Source organism: Dermacentor albipictus, chromosome 1 (genome assembly GCF_038994185.2).
Source record: "Dermacentor albipictus isolate Rhodes 1998 colony chromosome 1, USDA_Dalb.pri_finalv2, whole genome shotgun sequence".
NCBI lineage: Eukaryota > Metazoa > Arthropoda > Arachnida > Ixodida > Ixodidae > Dermacentor > Dermacentor albipictus.
In genome coordinates this window covers 183667742-183689907 of record NC_091821.1, presented here as the reverse complement: position 1 = coordinate 183689907, position 22166 = coordinate 183667742, and the positions used below count along the sequence as shown (strand labels likewise).

Below are 22166 nucleotides of genomic sequence, written 5' to 3'. Positions count from 1 at the left end.
CCACTATAGCGTTGTTATCGAAGTTTCTTTGCATGGTGCTTTGTTACAAAGTCTAAAGAATGCAAGAATGGGGTTTTCTTGCATCTAGTGGCTTTCACACATCAGTGATTTGAAGGATCTGATGGATGTAGGTTTGACTGTTGTGAACCAAGGCGTAGATGGTGCTGCTTCTAGGAGACTTGTGCATAAGGTGGCTCTTTTGTGTACTTGACTGTTGCTTGCAAGCACCAAAACAATTTTTTTGGGCTACATTACATGCGTAAATGGTAATACGTCTATGAACAAGGTAAAACACCACTGCGGCATTTGTGCCATCGTGCAGAGGTGTGAATACTGCTGTGGAGTTTTTTTATTGGCGTCTTTGTTAATAGATGGCGAACCGCTAGCTGGTCGGCAAGCAGGGCAGCGACTTGGCTCCCAACAATTACAAATGTGACAACCAAGAACCGCTGGCAGCGCAGCGTATAGAGAGCTTTCATGTTAAGCAGCTAAAGCAGCCCCATTAAATTGTTTTGGAAGAAAAATATTATACTTTAAGCAGGGAAGACAAAAATTTTGAGATACTAACAGGCATTTCATTCAAATGAAAGAATGTTGGTCGTAGTTCAGAAATTTCCAAGCATACGTTTTTGTGCATACACGTTTGCTGCTACATTATATAGATCTACAATAAGAAATATGCGAATGTATCAAAGTATCTTAAGATACAATTGGAAAGTATCATATTAGATACAATGATTGTGGTAGTATCTTGTATATGTATCTCAAATACTTGTTGCAAGAGTATCTTATATCATGATACAATTGCAAAGTATCTTTGCCCAGCCCTGCTCAAAATGAACTAAACTGGGACTTAAAACTTTCTCACATAGAGAACTTGCTTGGAGTTAAGGAAGATAACTTCTCAAGAGTGCTACCAAGTAGTGCGATGTCATTAAAAACAAAAGCCTGAATTGTCCTCTGACAGTGATGCCAATGAGGTAGAGGCCTCTGAACTATTTTGACCTAATCCCAATACTGTGAATGCTTGGCCATGGGTATACTCGTTTTGTTAGAAGTATTTGTACCTTCATTGTTTGAGTTACTGCTGAGGGAAAATGCTAAACCTCTGTACAGCCCGATGGCGTTTCGGCTCTCAGTGGTATCCATGACTTCCCATGCTTCAGAATGGCAGCCCATGTTACTAGCAGGACATTTTGCATTTATTTATGTTATATGTTGTGTATTGCATCATTGGCATAACTGTGCATCACTATTGTAGCTGAAATGAAAGGTTGAACAAGTAGAATTTCAGTATCATTGTTTCTGCAGCACAAAATAACTAAGCAACATTGCCATTTGTTTGTCTCTTCTTTTGTCTTTATTCTATGGTACTGCAGGAACTGTGAAATGTTGGACAAATGCATTTATTTATTAATTTTTGCTAGTTATAGATATAACAGCAGACAGCAGCATGCTATACTGCTTCCAATCGTCAACACAATAGCCAATATTTTTTCCACTCTTTTTTTTTTGTGTGTGTATGTGCGTGCATGCAGCCGTGCACTCGCATGTGCGTGTGTTGGGTGGTGGGTGGGCAATGGCATCACAGTGCCATTCATGTTTGCGTCACCGATTGACGCAGCCTTCGTATGCATATTGCACTGCTATGATAGCCAGTACAAAGTCGTAGGTGGCATTCACATGTATGCACAGCAATAAACAGATATTATTAGTGATTTGTGCTTTCATAGTGTTTGAGTGATTTGTGCTTTCTGCAAATTTTCGGTTTTGCTGGTGCAATGAACGAAATTGAAATAGTGCAAGTGCAAAAAACTTGAGGCACTTGTCTTTTCTTGTAGTTATAGTTGTGTATTTGTGCTGCATGTTCAGTCTTACTGCTTTAAGCCAAAAAGCACACTGACCTGCCCATTTATGATATAGGCCTTTTTGCTTATCTTTTATCCTGGTTACAGAATGTAGATTGGCAAGCAGGCCTTGGATTAATATGGAGGTTCAACTGTTTGCACACATGAAATCCTAAATGTGTGCTGCTTATATTGTTGAACTGCAGGAAATGGCTGCTCTAGCTGTGTTCATGGCTGGCGTCAGTGCTCAGAGGCCCTTCCCTGTACGTTATATGGATTCTGCTATTGACCTCTACCTCAACACCTGCAAGTGAGTTAAAAGTGGGTCTGTTTAGTTAGTGCTAAACTTGTCAGCACCCTTTTCATCAGTGGCCTTCAAGTGTGTGTACAAAGCAATATTCTTGCCTTTCATTCATATTCTGAGGCTGGATAAGATATCTTTTGCATTACTATAAGACAAATTGTGTAAGACAAATTGTAAAAAAAATAATATTTTTCAATTCTTTTTCGTGGCGGCTATATGTTTCCATTGTCATTTTGTCTTTCAAGTGCGAATTTTTTGGAGCTTCTTTATAATAAACATTTTCATAAATACAATTTCTCAATAAAGAGTGCTTAATGACTAGGCAGGCAGGGATTAAATGGGGAACTTTCTTGTATTAGTTCAACTGACATTCTTGTTAAATGCTCTTGGAGGTGTAAAAAATGTTTGAAATTTTTTTAATCAGGTATTTGACAGCATTTGATAGATTAGTTCAGTCCTGTGTGAGACAAATGTTGCATAACAAAGATGTACAAAAATTCCTGTAGCTAGTTTGGCTATTTACCAACCATCTGAAGCTCAGCTAGCAAGTACAGCACTGCCACTGACAGGAAGCAGCCTCTGCACACCCATGAATACCAGCATCCTCTAAAGGTAGCTTTACTGTCTTGAATCATAGTGGAGTGGAACAGCACCCTACTTTTGACACATGAGGCAGTGGCTGAAGTCCACAGATCGATTTGTTAATTTTGCTAAGTTGCAACATTATCTCCTGCCTTTTGGTTTTGTCATCGAAATTTTTTTCATTAAACTGTAAAATTCTGAGTAAGCCCTTCGACCCATGCAAAAGCTGCATTTTCACTGTACTGAAATTTAAAGCTACAGCCTATTACCAACACGGCGGCCGCATTTCGATGGGGGCGAACTGCGAAAACACCCGTGTACTTAGATTTAGGTGCACGTTAAAGAACCCCAGGTGGTCGAAACTTCCGGAGTCCTCCACTACGGCGTGCCTCATAATCAGAAAGTGGTTTTGGCACGTAAAACCCCTTAATTTAATTTTTAAGCCTATTACCAAATGAGTGCTCTCTTCTATACCAATTTTAGAAGGCGATGGTAGATCATTCATTCATTCGTTCACTTGAAAGGAGGATTGTATACTAAAAGGCGATCTGTAAAGTGGCCATAGTAGCATGTCCTGGACTTCATTAGCAAGACCACATGGGCTACTATTCTTGAATAAACTGAACATGCTCTTATAGGATGTTGCATTTCCAGTCAGCATGTCAAAGCAAAAGTGAATTGCATACTGAAAAAGAAAGCCCCACTATTTTTGTGAAACGTTTTACTAGCATGAATTTGAACACGACATCGAAGAGTAGACAACGACATCAACACACAACTGATGTTTAGGCTACGTTTACGGTCTCGGAGCATGCGGAAGCGGCAAAAAATTAAGGTGCATTTGCTTCAATTTTTTGTACCTATTTACATGACTGTCTGAGAACTTGTTGCTTTTTAAGTCATGCCTTGGGGGGTTTGTGTGTTTATGGTATGCATAAATTGGAAATGCTTGGTGTCTTATCGGATGTATCTGAGATGTTTGTTAATCATGGGTCTCTCTCCTCCCAGAGTGCCGCAGCTTGCGACGCGAGCAGCACTACTGAGTGCGGAGTGCCTATGGCAGGTGGGCCAGGCGTCAGTGGCAGCTGGACAACTGATCCGGCTTACTAGTGAGGGATCAGACCTGCGCAGTGCCCTACTACTGGAGCAGGCAGCGCTGTGCTTCCTGCGTGCAACACCCACCTGTCCACGCAAATTTGCCTTCCACCTGGTGCTAGCTGGGCACCGCTTTGCAAAGGCAGCCCATCGACGCCATGCACTGCATGCCTATTCTCAGGCTCTGCAGGTTAGGGCTGGCCACTTATGTCATTTCCACGCAGGATCCTTTGTCTGGAAATCCTAGTTCAGCTCATCAGTTGAGCAAATTCTCCCTACTTCACCCATACAAAGATTTTGCTTTGTGTGATGTCATTTGCAGGTGGTTTGTGTATAGAACTGACTGCATTGATAATGACATGTTACTAGTGGGTAATACATGGCTATGATCGTTATCCTGTCTAACAAGCGTCCGATTCAGCACACATAACACATTCGACATATTTCTTTGATTGTGTGTTTTTATTTGCAATTTTACATGTTGTGTATTTTTGCATAAGGACCACACTATTTTCATAAATTTAGGCCAGATATTTTTTGCAGCCTATAGCAAATAAGTAAATGAAGCAAATAAATTTGTATTTGCTTTGAAACACTGGCGTGTTTGCCGTCATGTGCGACATCCGTAAGACGCTTTTATTTTACGTTTGCTACCTCATTCGTCGTTGCTGGCATGTAACTGCAGAGCTGAAGCAGCTGGAATGGGGTTCACTACAAGTGCGCATTATAGGATGAAGTCATCCTCGGACACAGGTTCGGATGTTGCGTCACACTTAAGTTGCACGTTTAAAAAGATAAGCGGATCCGAAGCACTGTGGGAATCGATGTAAGCAAAGCTTTCTACGCTGTTTGCTTTGATGACGATAATTAGCAGTGATGTTGATGGTGAATGTGTAATTTCTTCGGTGTTTAGTCCAATGTGGGAGTGATGAGTTGATGTTAAACATTACCTTGCATGTACCACAACTATTTGTCTGTGTAGTACACAGAACACACAGGGATATGTGTTTGCTTGAGGTGTTGTTTTGTGCCATTGTTCATAATCTCTGGGAGGGTTGAGCGTTATCATTGCCTCACATGGCACATCGCATCGTGGCAGAAGTCTTAAATTTTAATTGAATTATGGGGCTGTACATGCCAAAACCATGATCAGATTATGAGGGCCGCCATAGTGGTGGACTCCGAATTAAATTTGACATCCTGGTGTTCTTTAATGTGTGCCTAAATCTCAATGCAGTACCATTTTTGTATTTCACTCCTGTTTAAATGTGGCTGCCACGGTTGGGATTGAACCTGTGACATCGAACAATGCCATAGTCGTCAAGCTACCACAGCAGGCACGCAAGTATTGATTTGACGTGCTACCACTTCCGTAGTGTTGCATAGACCCTACGGCGTTTTAATGCGACTTTGCGTCTGCACGCCCTGTGGCAGTTGTCCACTTGACAAATTTGCATGGTGTTTATTTTTCACAAATAGCAGAACTGTACCGTACTGTACCTACCGTTTACCCACAACCACTGTTCCTTGCCTTCTCACGTCATCTGTTCCCTCTCCTCCTGTATGGTAACTGTGAAAGTGTCAAAGCTGTTATTCACTCGTCTCGCGACTGCGTCGGTTCTACCCATTCTCTGCCTCCTCTTCCCCCACCTGTCTACAGTTCTTTTATCCACATCCCATCTGGACTTGCATGCTGCAGCTTCTGCAATGCTGTTGAGAGGGGGGTCACGGATAATTACAGAGGTCAAGAGGCTACTGTGGCGATACCCAGGAAGCTCTAGAGGGCATTATGCACATATGAAGTGATGGAAAGGTCCAAACGAGTTTCTCCTGTTGACTTTATTCTCTGCCACGCTCATTCCATGTATATACATGCTCTGAAGCAACTCCTGACGTGGCGGGCTAGGAAACAGCAGCAGCAGCAGTGCAAAAGTCGAAGGAAGAGGCAAAGAAAGCTTCGTTTTAAAACTGCGGGAGTTCTCACTTGAAACTATAGTGCCCACATACATTTTAGGTGCTGTGGGAGCAACGAAAGCTTTCTGAAAAAAAAAAAACATGTACAATATGCATGAAATATGGAACCTGGGTGCAATGTGGCTTGCATACCGTGTTTACACGATTGTAAGTCGACTCGAATGTAAGTCGACCCCCCCCATATCGCTTGACCGGAAAAAAAAAAATAAGAGAGCATACCCGAGGGCGCATTCGATAACGAAAATTTATTAGTAGCTGACATGGTCACTTGACTACTCGTCTTCACTAGTGCTGCCATCGTCATCGTTGCTGCGGTCGCACAGCGCGTCGTGGTCCAGCAAAATTTCAAATTTAGCAAACGACCGCACCAGGACATCTTGCAGAACAGCCGCCCACGCCAAATGCACCCAACCACACGCAGCCATAACGGAGGCTCTTTTAACAGGTCCGGTTGGCGTGATTTCGCAGTCTTCTGCCGCCAGCCACTCGTACTCACAGCGGAGCAGAACCTTAAAATTAAGGCGAAGGTCCGGGCTTGTTTCATGACCACGTCGCACTTCAATGGCAGGGACCAATCACGCATTTCAGCGACGCACGCCGCAAGCTTAGCCTACAGCTCCGGAAAACATCCAGACTTCGGCACGTGGGAAATTTGTCACTTGCCGTCACAGGGTGAAAATATCGCTTCGCTGCAGTCGCCACTCTCGCACCACCCATTTAGAAACATCGAAATTGCGGCCCGCTGCGCAGTGATTTGTTTCTTCGGCGTAAAGGATGGCAGCCCCCTTGAACGCTGCTGTTAACGAGTGCCGAACGATTAGTGGGCCTGCAGCACTCATGACGACTGGGGAAGCATAGAAGTAGCACGTAGCCGGCAGTCAAGTGGAACGCCTCAAAAAGTTGGTCAAACCAATTCCAATGCCTTTAAACAGAGAAAGAAAAACCCGCGAGCGGCGTCTGCTCTTCCATGAACTACCGATACCCCCCGCAAGCGCCACCGTTCTGAGGGTGTCGCCGCAAATGGGAACAGCGGCGCTTCCATCAACTATCGACACTCCCCCCCCCCATGAGTGTTGCATGCACTGTAAGACTCTCAAAAATGTTGAAAAACCGTTCCGAAAAGCGAACAAACACGCGGGATAGCAAAAAGATAGGGGTAGGGCCATAGAGAAAACATAAAATTGTAACTACGTTCTAGCTCTTGTTGGTATCGCTTTTTTTGGCGGGACCATGTTTTGGTTTCGATTGTAAGTCGACCCCCCAACTTCAGACTTTCAAATTTAAAAAAAGGGGTCGACTTACAATCGTGTAAATACGGTACGTTGCCACAGATGCATATGTACATCTCTACAGGACAAACCATGAGGTGCCTGGATAGGAATTTCATCGGTGCTTAATCGACTACTGTTTAGACAACCGAAGAGGAGGCTGATACACCTCTGTGCCGTGCTGATACCACACTGTTCAAAGGTGAAGCCATCCTCGAATGTAGGCTCGAACGTTGCACTGCATGTAAGGTTACACAATAAAAAAGTCGTGAGGTTTTCACACAAAGCATGAATACAATCTTGCGTTGTTTAAACACTCGCATATTTTTTTGGCAGTGCAGGAGGGACGACATACATACGAAGCTTGAAAAGCCTCGTGTATGGGGTGCACACATCACAGCACGCAACTGTCTACGAAAGATGACATGGCCGGAAACGGTAATGGGACAAAGCACGAGGAGCCAGAAATTGAATTTTGTGATAACGTCAATGACTACATTTGCAACCGAAAAGGAGACCCATGTGAATCTATGTACATGCTGGTATTGCGCTGCGCCTGTCGAGGTGTGTGTGTGCTGAATATTGGGTTTGGCCCATACATGAAATTTTCTTTTTCTGAGCTATTTAGGATAAATGTAGGGGTGAAACCCTTTGTCCTCTACTAGGCTATTTATGACCGCAGGTCTGGAATGGCAACAATAAAAGCTGCCGCTGCCGCCATTTGGATTATCCCGCAGCATCGAACCAGCACTCGCATGCTGATCTGCTATCAGCCGTAGCCACTGCAGCAACGTTAGGCCTAGCTGCTTCAATGTTTGCTGTCAAGCTTCCTGCAGCTTGGTACCATGTTCTTTGTTGAAAGAATTCGACGCTGTCATCAATGGCACTGACTTTGCATTAGTCATCCTTGCTGATGGCTTTGAAGCACGGTAAGTACCGGCGTTGCATAGTGCCGGTTCCTCAAAGCCAGCTTCGCCGCAATACAGTGTTGTTATGCAGTCAAGCATATGCAGGGTATTCATATCATCATCGTACTATGTTATGTCCACTGCAGTACGAAGGCCTCTCCCTGTGATCTTCAATTACCCTTGTCCTGCGCTAACTGATTCCAACTAGCGCACGCGAATTTCCTAATTTCATCGCCCCACCTAGTCTTCTGCCGTCCTCGACTGCGCTTTCCTTCTTTTCGCACCCATTCTTTAACCCTAATGGTCCACCAGTTATCTAACCTGCGCATTACATGACCTGCCAGGCTCCATTTTTTCCTCTTAATGTCAATTAGAATATCAGCTATACCGGTTTGCTCTCTGATTTAAACCACTCTCTTTCTGTCTCTTAAGGTTATGTCTAGCAACATTCGTTCCATCACTCTTTGTGCGGTCCTTAACTTGTTCTCAAGCTTCTTTGTAAGTGTCCAAGTCTCTGCCCCATATGTCAGCACTGGTAAAATGCATTGATTGTACATCTTCCTTTTCAATGATAATGGTAAGCTTCCAGTCGGGAGCTGACAATGTCTGCCCTATGCGATCCAACCCATTTTTATTCTTCTATGAATTTCCTTCTAGTGATCACGGTTCCCTGTGATTAATTGACCTAGGTAAACAAACTCCTTCACAGACTGTAGAAGCTGACTGGCAATCCTGAACTCTTGTTACCTTGCCCGGCTATTCATCATTATATTTTTCTGCATATTAATTTTCTCTGTTAAGGTCCTCAATCATTTGTTTTAACTCGTCTGCAGTGTTGCTGAATAGAACAATGTCATTGGCAAACCGAAGGTTGCTGAGGCATTCGCCGTCGATCCTTACTCCTAAGGCTTCCCAGTTTAATAGCTTGAGTACTTCTTCCAAGCATGTAGTGAATAGTATTGGGGAGATTGTGTCTCCTTGTCTGACCCCTTTCTTTGTAGGTATCTTCCTACTTTTCTTGTGGAGAATTAAGGTAGCTGTGGAAACTCTGTCAATATTTTCCAAGATATTTACGTAAGCGTCCTGTACTCCTTGATTACGTAATGCCTCTATGACTGTTGGTATCTCTACTGAATCAAATGCCTTCTCGTAATCTATGAAAGCCATGTAGAGGGAATTATTGTTCTCTGCCGATTTCTCTATTACCTGATTGATGACATGGATGTGATCCATTGTAGAGTATCCCTTCCTGAAGCCAGCCTGTTCCGTTGCTTGATTAAAGTCCAGTGTTGCTCTTATTCTCTTGCAAGTTATCTTGGTGAATATTTTATATAAGATGGCGAGTAATTAAATTAAATTATGGGGTTTTATGTGCCAAAACCACTTTCTGATTATGAGGCACGCCGTAGTGGAGGACTCCGGAAGTTTCGTCCACCTGGGGTTCTTTAATGTGCACCTAAATCTAAGTACAACCCGCCGTGGTTGCTCAGTGGCTATGGTGTTGGGCTGCTGAGCACGAGGTCGCGGGATCGAATCCCGGCCACGGCGGCCGCATTTCGATGGGGGCGAAATGTGAAAACACCCGTGTACTTAGATTTAGGTGCACGTTAAAGAACCCCAGGTGGTCAAAATTTCCGGAGTCCTCCACTACGGCGTGCCTCATAATCAGAAAGTGGTTTTGGCACGTAAAACCCCAAATATTATTAAATCTAAGTACATGGGTGTTTTCACATTTCGCCCCCATCGAAATTTGGCCGCCGTGGCCGGGATTCAATCCCGTGACCTCGTGCTCAGTAGCCCAACACCATAGCCACTGAGCAACCACGGCAGGTAAGACTGTGAGTAAGCTAATGGGCCTATAATTTTTCAACTCTTTAACGTCTCCCTTTTAGTAGATTAGTATAATGTTTGCATTCTTCCAGTTTTCTGGGACTGTTGAAGTCGATAGACACTTCGTATACTGAGCCGCCAGTTTTTCAAGCATTGTCTTCTCAGTGTTTGATTAAATTGACTGTTATTCCATCTTCTCCTGCCACGTTTCCCTGTTTCATGTCTTGCAAGGCCCTTCTGACTTCATCGCTAGTTATAGGAGTCTCTGCAACCTGCTCATTACTGCTTCGAATGGAGGTATCATGGCTACTCTGCGTCAGTATAGGGTTGTTCCGCTGCCTTCGAGATTGCTGATATTACCCTGCTTATCTTTCAGTGCATACATCTTGGTTTGTCCTATGCCAAGTTTCCTTCTCACTGACTTCATGCTATGTCCATTTTTTACGACTTTCTCAGTCTTTCTCATGTTATAATTTTGAATATGCCTTATTTTTGCCTTGGTGATCAGTTTTGACAGTTCTGCGAATTCTATCTTATCTCTTGAGTTGGACACTTTAATTCTTTGTCATTTCTTTATTAGGTCATTTGTTACTTGGGAGAGCTTGCCTACTGGTTGCCTGGGGGCCTTGCCTCCCATTTCAGAGTCTGCCTCTGAAGCCAGCCTAGTTATGGTTTCATTCATTACCTCTATGTCATCTTCATCTCTCTGTTCTAAGGCTGCATATTTGTTTGCACGTATCAGCCTGAATTTGTCTGCTTTTACCCTTACTGCATCTAGGTTGGCCTGTTTCGTCTCGACCAATTTTACTCTTTCTCTCTTCAAATTGAGGTGAATCCTAGCCTTCACTAACCTATGATCACTTCACTTTATCCCACCTGACATTTCTACATCCTTCGCTATGCTGGGATCGGCAGAAAGTATGAAATCAATTTCATTTCTTGTTTCACCATTAGGGCTTTTCCAGGTCCACTTTCTATTGCTGCGTTTCCTGAAAAAGGTATTCATTATTCTCAGCTTATTTCTTTCTGTGAATTCTAACAGCATCTCTCCTCTAGCGTTTCTAAAATCTACACCGTAGTTGACAATTGCCTGTTCACCTGCTTGCTTTTTCCCCACTTTTCCATTGAAGTCACCCATTACTACTGTATACCGAGTTTGCAATTTTCTCATCGCTAATTCAGCATCTTCATAAAACTGATCTACTTCCTCATCGTCGTCACTGGATGTTGGAGTGTAGGCTTGTACTACCTTTAATCTATACCTCTTAAGTTTGATTACGACTACTGCTACCCTCTCGTTAATGCTGTAGAATTCGTCAATGTTGCCCGCTATGCCCTTATGGATTAGGAATCCTACCCTGTATTGCTTCTTATCCGGGAGACCTCTATAGCAGAGGACATAGCCGTTATTTCCATTGGCGGCCTGTCCGGACCCGGAGATTTTTAGCACCCTCAGCGGTGTTGCAAGTCTGACCGCCCCCTTGGTCAGGTGCTCCGCATCTGCTGGGGACTGAGGGCCGGCCATTGGTTAATTGTAGAAATCATGAGGGAGGTAGTGGCTGAATACTGCACCAGGGAGGCCAATTCCTGTTCTGGTGAGGGAGTGTCTTTGTTGAAGCTTAATAGGCCTTCCTAATTTGGTTGTACCTAGATTGGTATAGCCCCACTTGCTCTCGGCTTCTTTGGCCGGTGTCAGGCGGCACTCCAAAGCTGGAGATGTAGTGCACTGGAGGAGGTGAAATTCGAGCTCACGATCCTCGGAATAAAATTAAAAAAAGCTAATTTTTGTATGAGGATTCGAACTTCCGACTATGGGAACCAAGCATCTGACATAGCTCAGTCAGATAATCCTGTAGGCGACAAGGCTACCTTATCGCAGAGAAGTCCAGCCCAGAGGGCCTTGCATGCCTAAGAGGTGCATCTCCGCGTGTACGTGGAAATGCACCCGTGTGATTATTGTCGTGTTTGCCTGCCTCTATCCATTGTTAGCATATATACTGAAACTTTCGCTCCCGAGTAAATAATAAAAGTGGTGAGATGGGTCGCCAGAACAATATGGTTCTCAGCCACGCGTAAAGCAGACGACCTTGACAGTGCCTAGGTGTCTTCGACCTCTCTACATGGTTGGATGGCACTTATACCATAGCTAATGAGAAGAAAAAAATGGTGCAACGGGCCCTTAAGCTTACCGGGAACATTTGAGACCCATACATTCAGAAGTCGGAAATGCTATGCCTCATTTAAGCTACAGCAATGCCGTCTGCGATCAGTCAGACATGGTTTGTACACTTTGCGCATGGAAGCAATTGACGAACCTGTTTCTGCCGCACTTGCAAATACAGTGTATTGCAGTGTATTGCATTGTAACATATCAAAAGTGTAAGGGACCACTGTCACAGGACACCATATCTATTCTTTAATTATACAAGTATGAACCCGCTATCTCCTGTCACAGTATGAGCACCGATATGTCTAACAAATGTACTGGCAGGCCTTAGAGCTACATTGGACTTGCCTGTGGTGATTTCAGCCCTTGGGGGCAGTTAGAGGCATGCATTCATTTTTTCGGAGGTTTTCGTGACCACTAGGTAATACGAAAAATGTGACGTTGACTGTAATTAACAGGTTTTAAAATGTGGAGGTGTCTGAAAAAAAAGCATTTTTTTTATGACATGTGCATTATTGTTACACAGTGCTCCAATTGCAGGGCTATATAAACTGCAAGTCTTTCAAGTTTCTATTTTAAACTTGACTATGGCTGATTCTGTACTGACAGAACAGTAAATGACCGTGTGTGTTGAGTAATTAATATGCGTAGTTATTTTTGACATGGTATGACGTTTGATCTCTGAGCGCTGCCTAAACATTCAAGAGCATTGAGTCATTTTCTTTGGCTGCAGGTTTATCAAGGCCGTGGCTGGAGCCTCGCTGAGGGTCACATGCAGTTCACTATTGGACGGCAGTCTGCACAGTTGAAGCAGTTGGTTCGTGCCAGGGACGCGTTTCACCGCCTGCTGGCACAGCGAAGTGCACAAAGCCCTTCCCAGCAGCTGCTTTTTCTGCGGGAGTTCCTTCTTGTGCTTAGGGTAAGCAAACTGTTTCGTTTTCACATCCTCGCTGTTCCTCATGCAACTAACTGATTCAAGTACATTGAAAAAAATATAAATGGGAGTGAAAAACTATGGTTTCCTAATTAGGGCCACAAGAAGAAATCTCGATGTAAAATCTCATGCTAGCACGAAAAGTCATTTAATAAAGCCGTTATAGTGCAAATTTTCAAAATTGATGTTATTGGCTGAAGTTGTCATTAGAGTGCATAGTGCTATTACAGTGCAAAGTTGCAGGAGGGCTGGGCAAAGATACTTTCAAATTGTATCATGGCACAGAACAAGATATGGAAACACTATTAGCCAAACAATTCTATCCGATACTATATGCCTTGAAAAAGACAAGTCCACTTGTCGAAGTGTTGGTTCCCACTTTTACTTTGTTTTCGTTTTGCTCATATACTCTCCATTTATATATTAAAATACTTTCATGTATTTGTGCCTTCTTTATAGCTCCAAAAATAGAGACTGTTGCAAGTTTACAGAAGTGCTGGATTTCCAGTTTTCAAACTCCTGCCAAGAAACCTCGTTTCTTTTGAATTTTCTCTATTGCCACATAATTTTTATGTCGTAGTAATATTAGTCGCCATTTCATAACAGGCTGACAGTATTTACGTCAGGTCAATGCAGGAACACTGCACAATCATAGATTTTTCAATGCCACCTTGACAGTCGCTGACTGATAATTTGACACTGATGATTTGGAGATGCTCGTTAATTTGGACTGCTTTGCAGCATCGAAACTGGCCCCACAGGCTTAATGTAAAAAGATGACTGAAATTTCAGACACCTTAAGGCGCATCCTTCAATAAATCGGACTTGCACAAGTCGAGCTGAAGTAGCAATATTTTGGCTTTGCCAGTGACATACGTTTGTCGGCCATGTTATTTGTGCCTCCTCGAAACCGAAACTAGCGAAGCCTCGTTGATCCAGCACTGACTGCACCCAAACAGCAGGACAAGCCAAGCCCAGCAACTATTTTTCAATGACCTTCTGTATTGTAGCATAATAGAAAGCATACCATTTGAAGTGTCTAAATGCACAGTGGTTTCTCCGGAAATAGAGTAGAAATTTTTAAAACATAATTTTTCTATCTGCGTAGTCTCTTAAAGCTATGTATGGACGTCACAACACTGGACCTCTTCGATTATCAGTCCCTGATAGTCCCATACTGCTTGGGACTGCTGTGCTGCATTTGATTTTGCTCGGACAGCTCTGGGTAACCCCCGCTGACTAGTCCTAGAGGTGTCAAAAGTGCGTTCGCTTTCTTCACAAACTGAAAGTTCGGGACTGCCCGTGGACTGTCAGACTGATCAGCAGATTTTTGCTTGGACAAGCTCGAGCAGCTAGCAGACAACGACTGTCAGAAAAAGATGTGTGTGGCATCTGCCGCCATGTTATGAAAGATGCTGTGTGCCCTCTGCGTATCTTGCGCATTCCAGACGGCAAATATCCTACATCCAACTGCTATTACGTCTTTTAAATTGGTGCTTTTTGCATCATCATGCGAGGTTTTCATAGGCTGTGTAATTCTGCAGCTTTAGTCTTCGTGTTTTTTTAAGAGACAAACACAGCAATCAGGTGCACATGCTTGCTTTTCTTGCTGCGTTTCACAACATCTGACCTGCTCATTACTACATGTGTAGTGAACAGGATGAATTTCACCTTTCAGGTAAGTGAAACTGGTGTGCAAGAAAGCATATCCTATTGCATATGTTGCTGTTTCTCTCTGGTAGCTGGATTGGTATACAATTGGAGCTTCACCAATTGCTGTTCTCATATGTTGATCCCTTGTGTTGCCAAGTTCGAGCACTTGCTTTTTGACATGCATAATTAGTAGACAGTGTACATGTCTGAGAACTGCATCGGGCATTTTGTAGATGGTCTCACGGGCTTTGAGAGTACCAGTGTGTGCTTTCTACATGAACAGCGACATGGTATGATTGCGATTTTGCTTATATTTGTGTGGGAATTCTGCTTAAATTTTGCTGGCAATGAGAGGGTCTAATTACAGTGGTTAAGTGGCACAAAGAGCAGGAGCGCTACATAAACTGCTCTTTGCGAGCATGTTCTATGCACTCGGGCTGCGATTCCACTATGCAAGATCTGATTCCACTATGCTTGTGTTGGCCTTGGACAGTCCCTGACAGCTGTATCATGTGACCGTGACGTGCTCTTCTGTCGGGGCTAATCAGACCGAAAGCTGCGAAGGGTTTGAGGTGTTAAGAATGGCCAGCTGCCGTGCAGGATTGCCAGCCACTTACGACTATGAAGGCAACCTCCCGGCACTGTTAAGAATGGCCAGCTGCAGTGCAAGATTGCCACCCGCTTACGACTATGACGGCCAACATACCAGGAGCTTTGCTGCAACTTCTAGCCACAGCGTGACCAAATCGACTTTGTGACGGAATGAGTGGGGCTATTGTTCCTAAACTCCTCAACGTGCTACCCAGAACGGCTCCGAGTTCTACGGGGCCCTTCTGACGTCGGCTCCGGACATTGGAACGCGTGTGCCTTTGTGTGCGTAGGCCGTCCTGCGGGAGGCGACTAGTTTTGCGATGACGAAACGAACGTTCGCCGCCTTGTATCGCCAGCGGACCGAGTGTTTAAAAACTGCTGTTGTGCGGATGCTCGACACACTTCTCTTGAGCAGTCATGTTGGACTGACACTCTCGCTCAAGCAGTCATGTTAGACTGATATAAATATTGTAAATAAACCCATGTTCCTCGTTCTCGATGAGAAGCAGTCCTTCCCTTCATCAACGTCCTTCTAATTCATGCTGGACTCCAATCTTGACAACGGATCACGAGCGACGGGATTGAGCCCCCAATCCTGACAACTGGCTGACAGCGGTGAGATGGACTTTGCGACGTGGTGCTGTGGCTGCGGTGAGTGCTTGGTTCTTGCTTTGACTCTCTAGGCTTCATTTTGTGGTTGTTCTGTTTAGAACAGTAGGGAAGCTAGATTGTTGAGTGTTAGCTAGGTTGTGTTTTCCTAGCTAGATTTAGAGAGCAGGATCGAGCAGTAAAGCAGCAATCATGGAGTTGAGGACACAGCTGAGAGACGAATTGTTGATTGATGGTGAGGAACTTAACCTAGATGTGCGCAAGGAAATGCTGAAATCGGAATTATTGGAGCTAATTTCCGAAAAGGCCAGTGAGGAAGCAATTGAAATGGGGTTTGAACTTCTGAAAAAGAGAGAAGAACGAGAGAGAAAAGAGCAAGAGAGAGAGGAACGCGATGAGTTAAAAAAAATGCAACTTGAACTTGAAAGCAAACGTTTGGAGTTGTCTCGAGGAAGTGAAGGCACTCTGGGACGATCAAGTGAGGCAGAATCGTATTGCATGGACAGGCTATTAAAGCCATTTGAGGTCGGGACCGAGATAGGCTTGTTCCTAAGCAATTTTGAAAGGACTTGCGAAAAGATGAACTTCGGCCCGAGTACATGGCCACAGCCGTTGCTGTCTATGTTGCCGTGTGAGGCGGCGGAAGTAATCGCCAGATTGAGTGCACAGGATGCATATGATTATGCAAAAGTTAAGGCTAGTCTCCTGAAGAAATACCGCCTTTCAGCCGAAGCTTTTTGGCAAGGGTTTAGGAGCACAGGCAAGAAAGATAGCGAGGGATATCCGGAGTTTGCATATAGCTTAAAGGCCAACCTAGTCGAGTGGCTTAAAAGCGCGGAAGCGTACGACAGCAGAGACATGATCATTGAATGCATGTGTCTAGAGCAGTTTTACAAAACCATCCCCCAAGCTGTGAGACTGTGGGTGCAAGACAGAGGTAATGTAAACACTGTGGAAAGGGCGGCTGAATTAGCCGAAGAGTACGCAACCCGTAGAAAGTTGAACGCCGAGGAGGGAAACTGGGACGGTCGAAATGGACCGCGGAAACCATTTCCGTTCAAAAAGGGTGCGCAAACTAGACGATCCGAGCCTGTAGACATGGCGGAAAAGCCCGCAGAAAAGAGCGAGGAGAAACTTAACGGAGAAACCGCACAAAAAGAACAGAAAAGAAAATTCGAATCTGTTAGACCAATTCGCTGTTACAAATGCCACAAACTGGGACATATAGCTGTAAACTGCGAGAAGTCTAGCGTAGTTTTTTCCTACGTGGAGGAAAAAGATGAGAATATGGAACTTTTAAGTCCATATCTCCACGACCTGCAAGTTAATGGAAAACCATGCCGAGTGCTAAGAGACAGTGCCGCCACGCTGGACATTGTCCATCCGTCTTACGTGATGGTAGATGACTTCACCGGAGAAGTAGCATGGATAAAACAGGTTGTAGAAGAACACAGCGTGTGTCTGCCCATGGCCAAAGTCAAAATCAGTGGACCATTCGGGGAGCTAGAGACTGAGGCTGCAGTTTCCAAATTTTTGTCACTGCAGTATCCCTACATCTTTTCGAATCGTTCGAATCAGTTACTGCGTGACAAAGGGCTCAAACTGGGAGAGGGCATAGTACAAGCATTGACCCGAGGCCAAGCTTGTAAGATCGCGGTGCTTTCGGCTGAAAATGCACAAGCTCCTCCAGCGGAAGCAGAAAAGGGGATAACTTCAATTCCTCGAATCCGAGCTAGGCCTGAGGGACAAAAGAACAGTTGAGGAGAGCCTGCCAGCTGACCAGCTCAATGAGAGCGTAGCACTAGAGTGTCAAAGTTCCAGCCTGCAGGAAAAGCAAGTAGACGCACTCACAAGCGAGACAGGGTCGTTATTATCACCGGCCTCAAAGAACTTTGATCAGCTCTTACGTGTGGATAGAGAGTCACTGGCAGCCGACCAAAAGAATGATGAGAGCTTAGCTAAATTACATGACACAGCTAAAGAAGGCATTGCTAGGCGCAAAGTGCCGATACATGAGAGAGGAGGATTGTTGTATCAGAACTACAGAGATCGAAAGGGTAGGATTTTAGATCAGTTAGTCGTACCTACTAAGTACAGGGAGGACCTTTTGAGTCTATGTCATGGAAATGGGTGGTCCGGCCACCTAGGCATAAACAAATCAAAGGAAAGATTGCTTATGGAATACTACTGGCCTGGCTGTTTCAAAGACGTAGAAAACTTTGTAAGATCATGCGACGCCTGCCAGCGTTCTGGTAAACTAGGAGAGACATGGAAAGCTCCACTGAAGGTAGTGCCCTTAATAACAGAGCCTTTCAGACGACTTGTAATAGACACGGTAGGGCCTCTTCCAAAAAATGGCCAGGCTTAGCTTGGTTAAGCCAAGAATGCGTTGCATATTGCGCGAGTTGGGGCCCAGCTTTTCCTCCGGCTGTCATGACGTCACGTCACGTGGTTGCGCTAAAGGTCAATGGTGGCTGCCCGGCCGCGCCCAAGGGCTGAACTGAGTGATTGCAATATGCAACGCATAAAAATAGAAGCAACTTAATAACAAACATAGCAAACTTAAAAGAGAATAGACCCACATATGAGACGTGCAGCAATGAACAATGGCTCATACCCTCAATGGTGGCTGCGCGGCCGCGCCCAAGGGCTGAACTGAGTGATTGCAATATGCAACGCATAAAACAAAATCGGGCTACAGGTACTTGTTTACCATGCTGTGTACGGCTACCAAGTTTCCAGAAGCAATCCCTTTGAAAGAGCTCAGTTCCACCGAAGTAGTAGACGCGCTTTTGACAGTGTTTGCACGAGTTGGGTTTCCAGCCGAAATTCAGGCAGATCAAGGGTCAGTATTCACGAGCACACTGACTTCCACATTCTTGCAGAAGTGCGGAGTAAAGTTAATACACAGTTCGGTCTATCACCCTCAGTCAAACAGTGTAGAGAGGTGGCATTCGGTGCTTAAGCGAGTTTTGCGTGCGCTCTGTTACGAGCACAAAGAGGACTGGGAAAACTGTCTGCTGGCAACGTTGTTCGCTTTGCGAACGGTTCCACATGAAGCGACAGGGTTCTCGCCAGCAGAACTAGTGTATGGGAGGACACTCCGTTCTCCACTAAAAATGTTAAGAGAGATGTGGAGGAAAGAGGGGAGAGTCCAACAGTTGTTGAATACGTGCTAAAATTGCTGGAACGGCTAAGCAAATGTGGAGGAAAGAGGGGAGAGTCCAACAGTGGTTGAATACGTGCTAAAATTGCTGGAACGGCTAAGCGCCACCCAAGAAATAATCGGAAAGAACATGGGAGTAGCTCAAAAGAGCGCCAAATTCTATTACGACAAGAATGCGAGGCTTCGTACGTTTAACACCGGAGACCAGGTAATGATCCTCAAACCTTCAAGAAAGAAAAAGTTTGAAGTTCACTGGGACGGGCCCGTTAAAGTGTTGCACAAACTTTCAGATACTAACTATGCTCTGAAAATGCCCGGTCGCAGGAAGGAGGTGAGGATATATCACTGCAATTTGATGAAGCCGTATATAGAACAAAGCGGAGTCGTTAACTATACCACCAAAGAGCAGGATGGCACTAGTACCAAGTTTAAGGAGTATAGGGCGACCTCCAACTCTGAAATCGGCCCAGAAGAAGTAGTAGAACACTCGGTAAGCTCGCACGTTCTAAGATCGAGCAGCTAGATGAGCTAAAAGAGGTGTTCGGGGAATATCTCGACAGATTCAGCGATTGGCCGGGTAGAACCGAACTAATAATGCATGAAATTGAGCTGACATCAACCGAACCAGTAAGATCAAAGCCTTACAGGGTGTCTCCAAGACAGAGAGAGATTATGGAGGCAGAGATACAGCGCATGCTAGAGTTGGGAGTTTTTGAGCCCGCTGAGAGTGACTACACGTCACCACTAATACTCATAGAAACCCCTAACAAGGACCCTCGTCCGTGTGTTGACTACAAGAAGTTAAATGCCATCACTAGGGATCAGCTGTACCCGATACCCAACATTGAGGAACGAATTGAAAGAGTTAGCGCTGCTAAATACATTTCAACTATAGATCTCGTGCGGGGGTACTGGCAAGTTCCTCTTTCAGAAAGTGCCAGCCGCTATGCCGCATTCATCTCATCTGTAGGCACTTTTCGCCCTCTTGCACTCAGCTTCGGACTGAAGAACGCACCGTTTAGCTTCTCTAAATTAATGGATATTGTCCTAAAAGACTTGCAGGAGTTTTCCTTGCCCTATCTTGATGATGTAGCAATTTTTTCGGACAGCTGGGAACAACACGTATTGCACCTTAAACAGGTGTTCTCATGGTTGAGGGAAGCCGGCTTAACGATGAAAGCGGAAAAGTGTAGGTTTGGTTGTTCGCAGGTTACTTATCTGGGCCATGTTGTCCGTCAGGGCATGAGACGGCCGGCCGAGCTGAAAATAGCTACGATTGGAGAATTTTCTCAGCCGCGCACAAAAACAGACCTTCTTTCATTTTTAGGACTTGTGGGGTACTATCAGCGGTACATTCCGAATTACTCGTAATTGGCAATTCCATTAACAGACGCCCTCCGAAAGGGAGCACCAGCACCGAGTAACGTACACTGGGATAAGGACAAAGAGAACGCTTTCCAAAGTTTGAAATCGCTATTGGTTTCTCGTCCTGTGCTTCGCGCGCCAGACTACACAAAGGAATTCATAGTTCAATGCGACGCAAGCGATAGAGGTATGGGCGTGGTACTTAGTCAGGTCGGCGACGATAACGAGGAGCATCCTTTCCTCTATGCCAGCCGTAAACTAAATGTAAGGGAGGAAGCCTACAGCGCTTCAGAGAAGGAATGCACTTGTTTAGTTTGGGCCGCCCAGAAGTTGTCGTGTTACTTGTACGGAGCAAAGTTCATCTTCGAGACCAACCACTGTCCTCTGACGTGGCTCAATCAAATGTCACACAAAAATGGCCGCTTGCTCCGATGGAGCCTCACTCTCCAAGAGTACAACTTCTCCGTTAGAGATATAAGAAGGGAAAGTTGCATAGCAATGCGGATGGTTTGAGCAGGCTAAATTGAATTCTGCGTTTGGGGGTCCCGCCTAAATTTGAGGGTTACTAGTGTTAATTTCTTTTAAGCCAAGAAGATCTCTCATTTAGCAGGATTCCCTCCATGATTGCTGAATTTGTCAGCACAAAATTGCTTCAGAAATTGGCATAGCGAAATGCAGCATTTTTTTTGTTGCTGCACATGTTTTTTTTTGAAGCCTGGGGGGTCTAAAGTGAAAGCCAATGTACGTCATCTCAGCGCAGAGCCGTGTGTGGGGTTCATTTTGCAGTTGCATGTCCTTGTTGGATGTTTTGGGGTGGTGACATCAATACACAAGTGGTCGCTGCAAGCCAAGGCATCAATCACCCCCTGACCACCAGCCATTCTCTTCCTGCCCAGCGGTTGTCAGCGCTAGACAGTCGAGATTTTTCGGGCCATGGAGGCGCTGTTAAGAATGGCCAGCTGCCGTGCAGGATTGCCAGCCACTTACGACTATGAAGGCAACCTCCCGGCGCTGTTAAGAATGGCCAGCTGCAGTGCAAGATTGCCACCCGCTTACGACTATGACGGCCAACATACCGGGAGCTTCGCCGCCAACTTCTAACCACAGCGTGACTAAATCGACTTTGTGACGGAATGAGTTCGGCGGGCCAACTATTGTTCCCAAACTCCTCAACGCGCTACCCGGAACGGCTCCAAGTTCTACGGGGCCCCTCTGATGTCGGCTCCGGACATTGGAACGCGTGTGCCTTTGTGTGCATAGGCCGTCCTGCGGGAGGCGACTAGTTTTGCGATGACGAAACGAACGTTCGCCGCCTTGTATCGCCGGCGGACCGAGTGTTTAAAAACTGCTGTTGTGCGGATGCTCGACACACTTCTCTTGAGCAGTCATGTTGGACTGACACTCTCGCTCAAGCAGTCATGTTAGACTGATATAAATATTGTAAATAAACCCATGTTCCTCGTTCTCGATGAAGAAGCAGTCCTTCCCTTCATCAACGTCCTCAGCGTGGATAAGTTGGACGACGGCATGGGCCAGCTACCTTCTAATTCATGCCGGACTTCAATCTTGACAACGGATCACGATCGACGGGATTGAGCCCCCAATCCTGACAGGGGACAGTCCTGGACTGCATAATCGAAGAAGCCCACTGATTACTGGACACGATGGCAGTCTCAGAGGCCATGCATCAGTGCATCACTCTATTCACCATGACTTCGTTCATTTACACAAGGCAGTCCCACTTTTCGACATGAGCTTGCTGGAAACAGAAAGCAATTTTGCCCTCGTGCCAAGAAAAGTTAGCAGAAGCACGATCCAAGAAAAATAACTCCCTGCGGTGCTTTTTGGTTACGTGATGGTGCATGACCTGGTG

At 45.1% G+C, this 22166-nt stretch overlaps 1 protein-coding gene across 2 annotated transcripts in view; it reads left to right on the top strand.

Moving 5' to 3' along the window:
- The window catches only part of l(3)76BDm (trafficking protein particle complex subunit 8 homolog l(3)76BDm), a 149924-nt gene that overhangs the window by 42967 nt on the left and 84791 nt on the right, over positions 1-22166 (top strand). For both annotated transcript variants that reach the window (XM_070530480.1, XM_070530481.1), the window contains exons 11-13: positions 2054-2157; positions 3742-4018; positions 12709-12894. In XM_070530480.1, coding sequence (XP_070386581.1) covers positions 2054-2157; positions 3742-4018; positions 12709-12894 — 567 coding nt within the window. The remainder of the gene's footprint in view (positions 1-2053; positions 2158-3741; positions 4019-12708; positions 12895-22166) is intronic.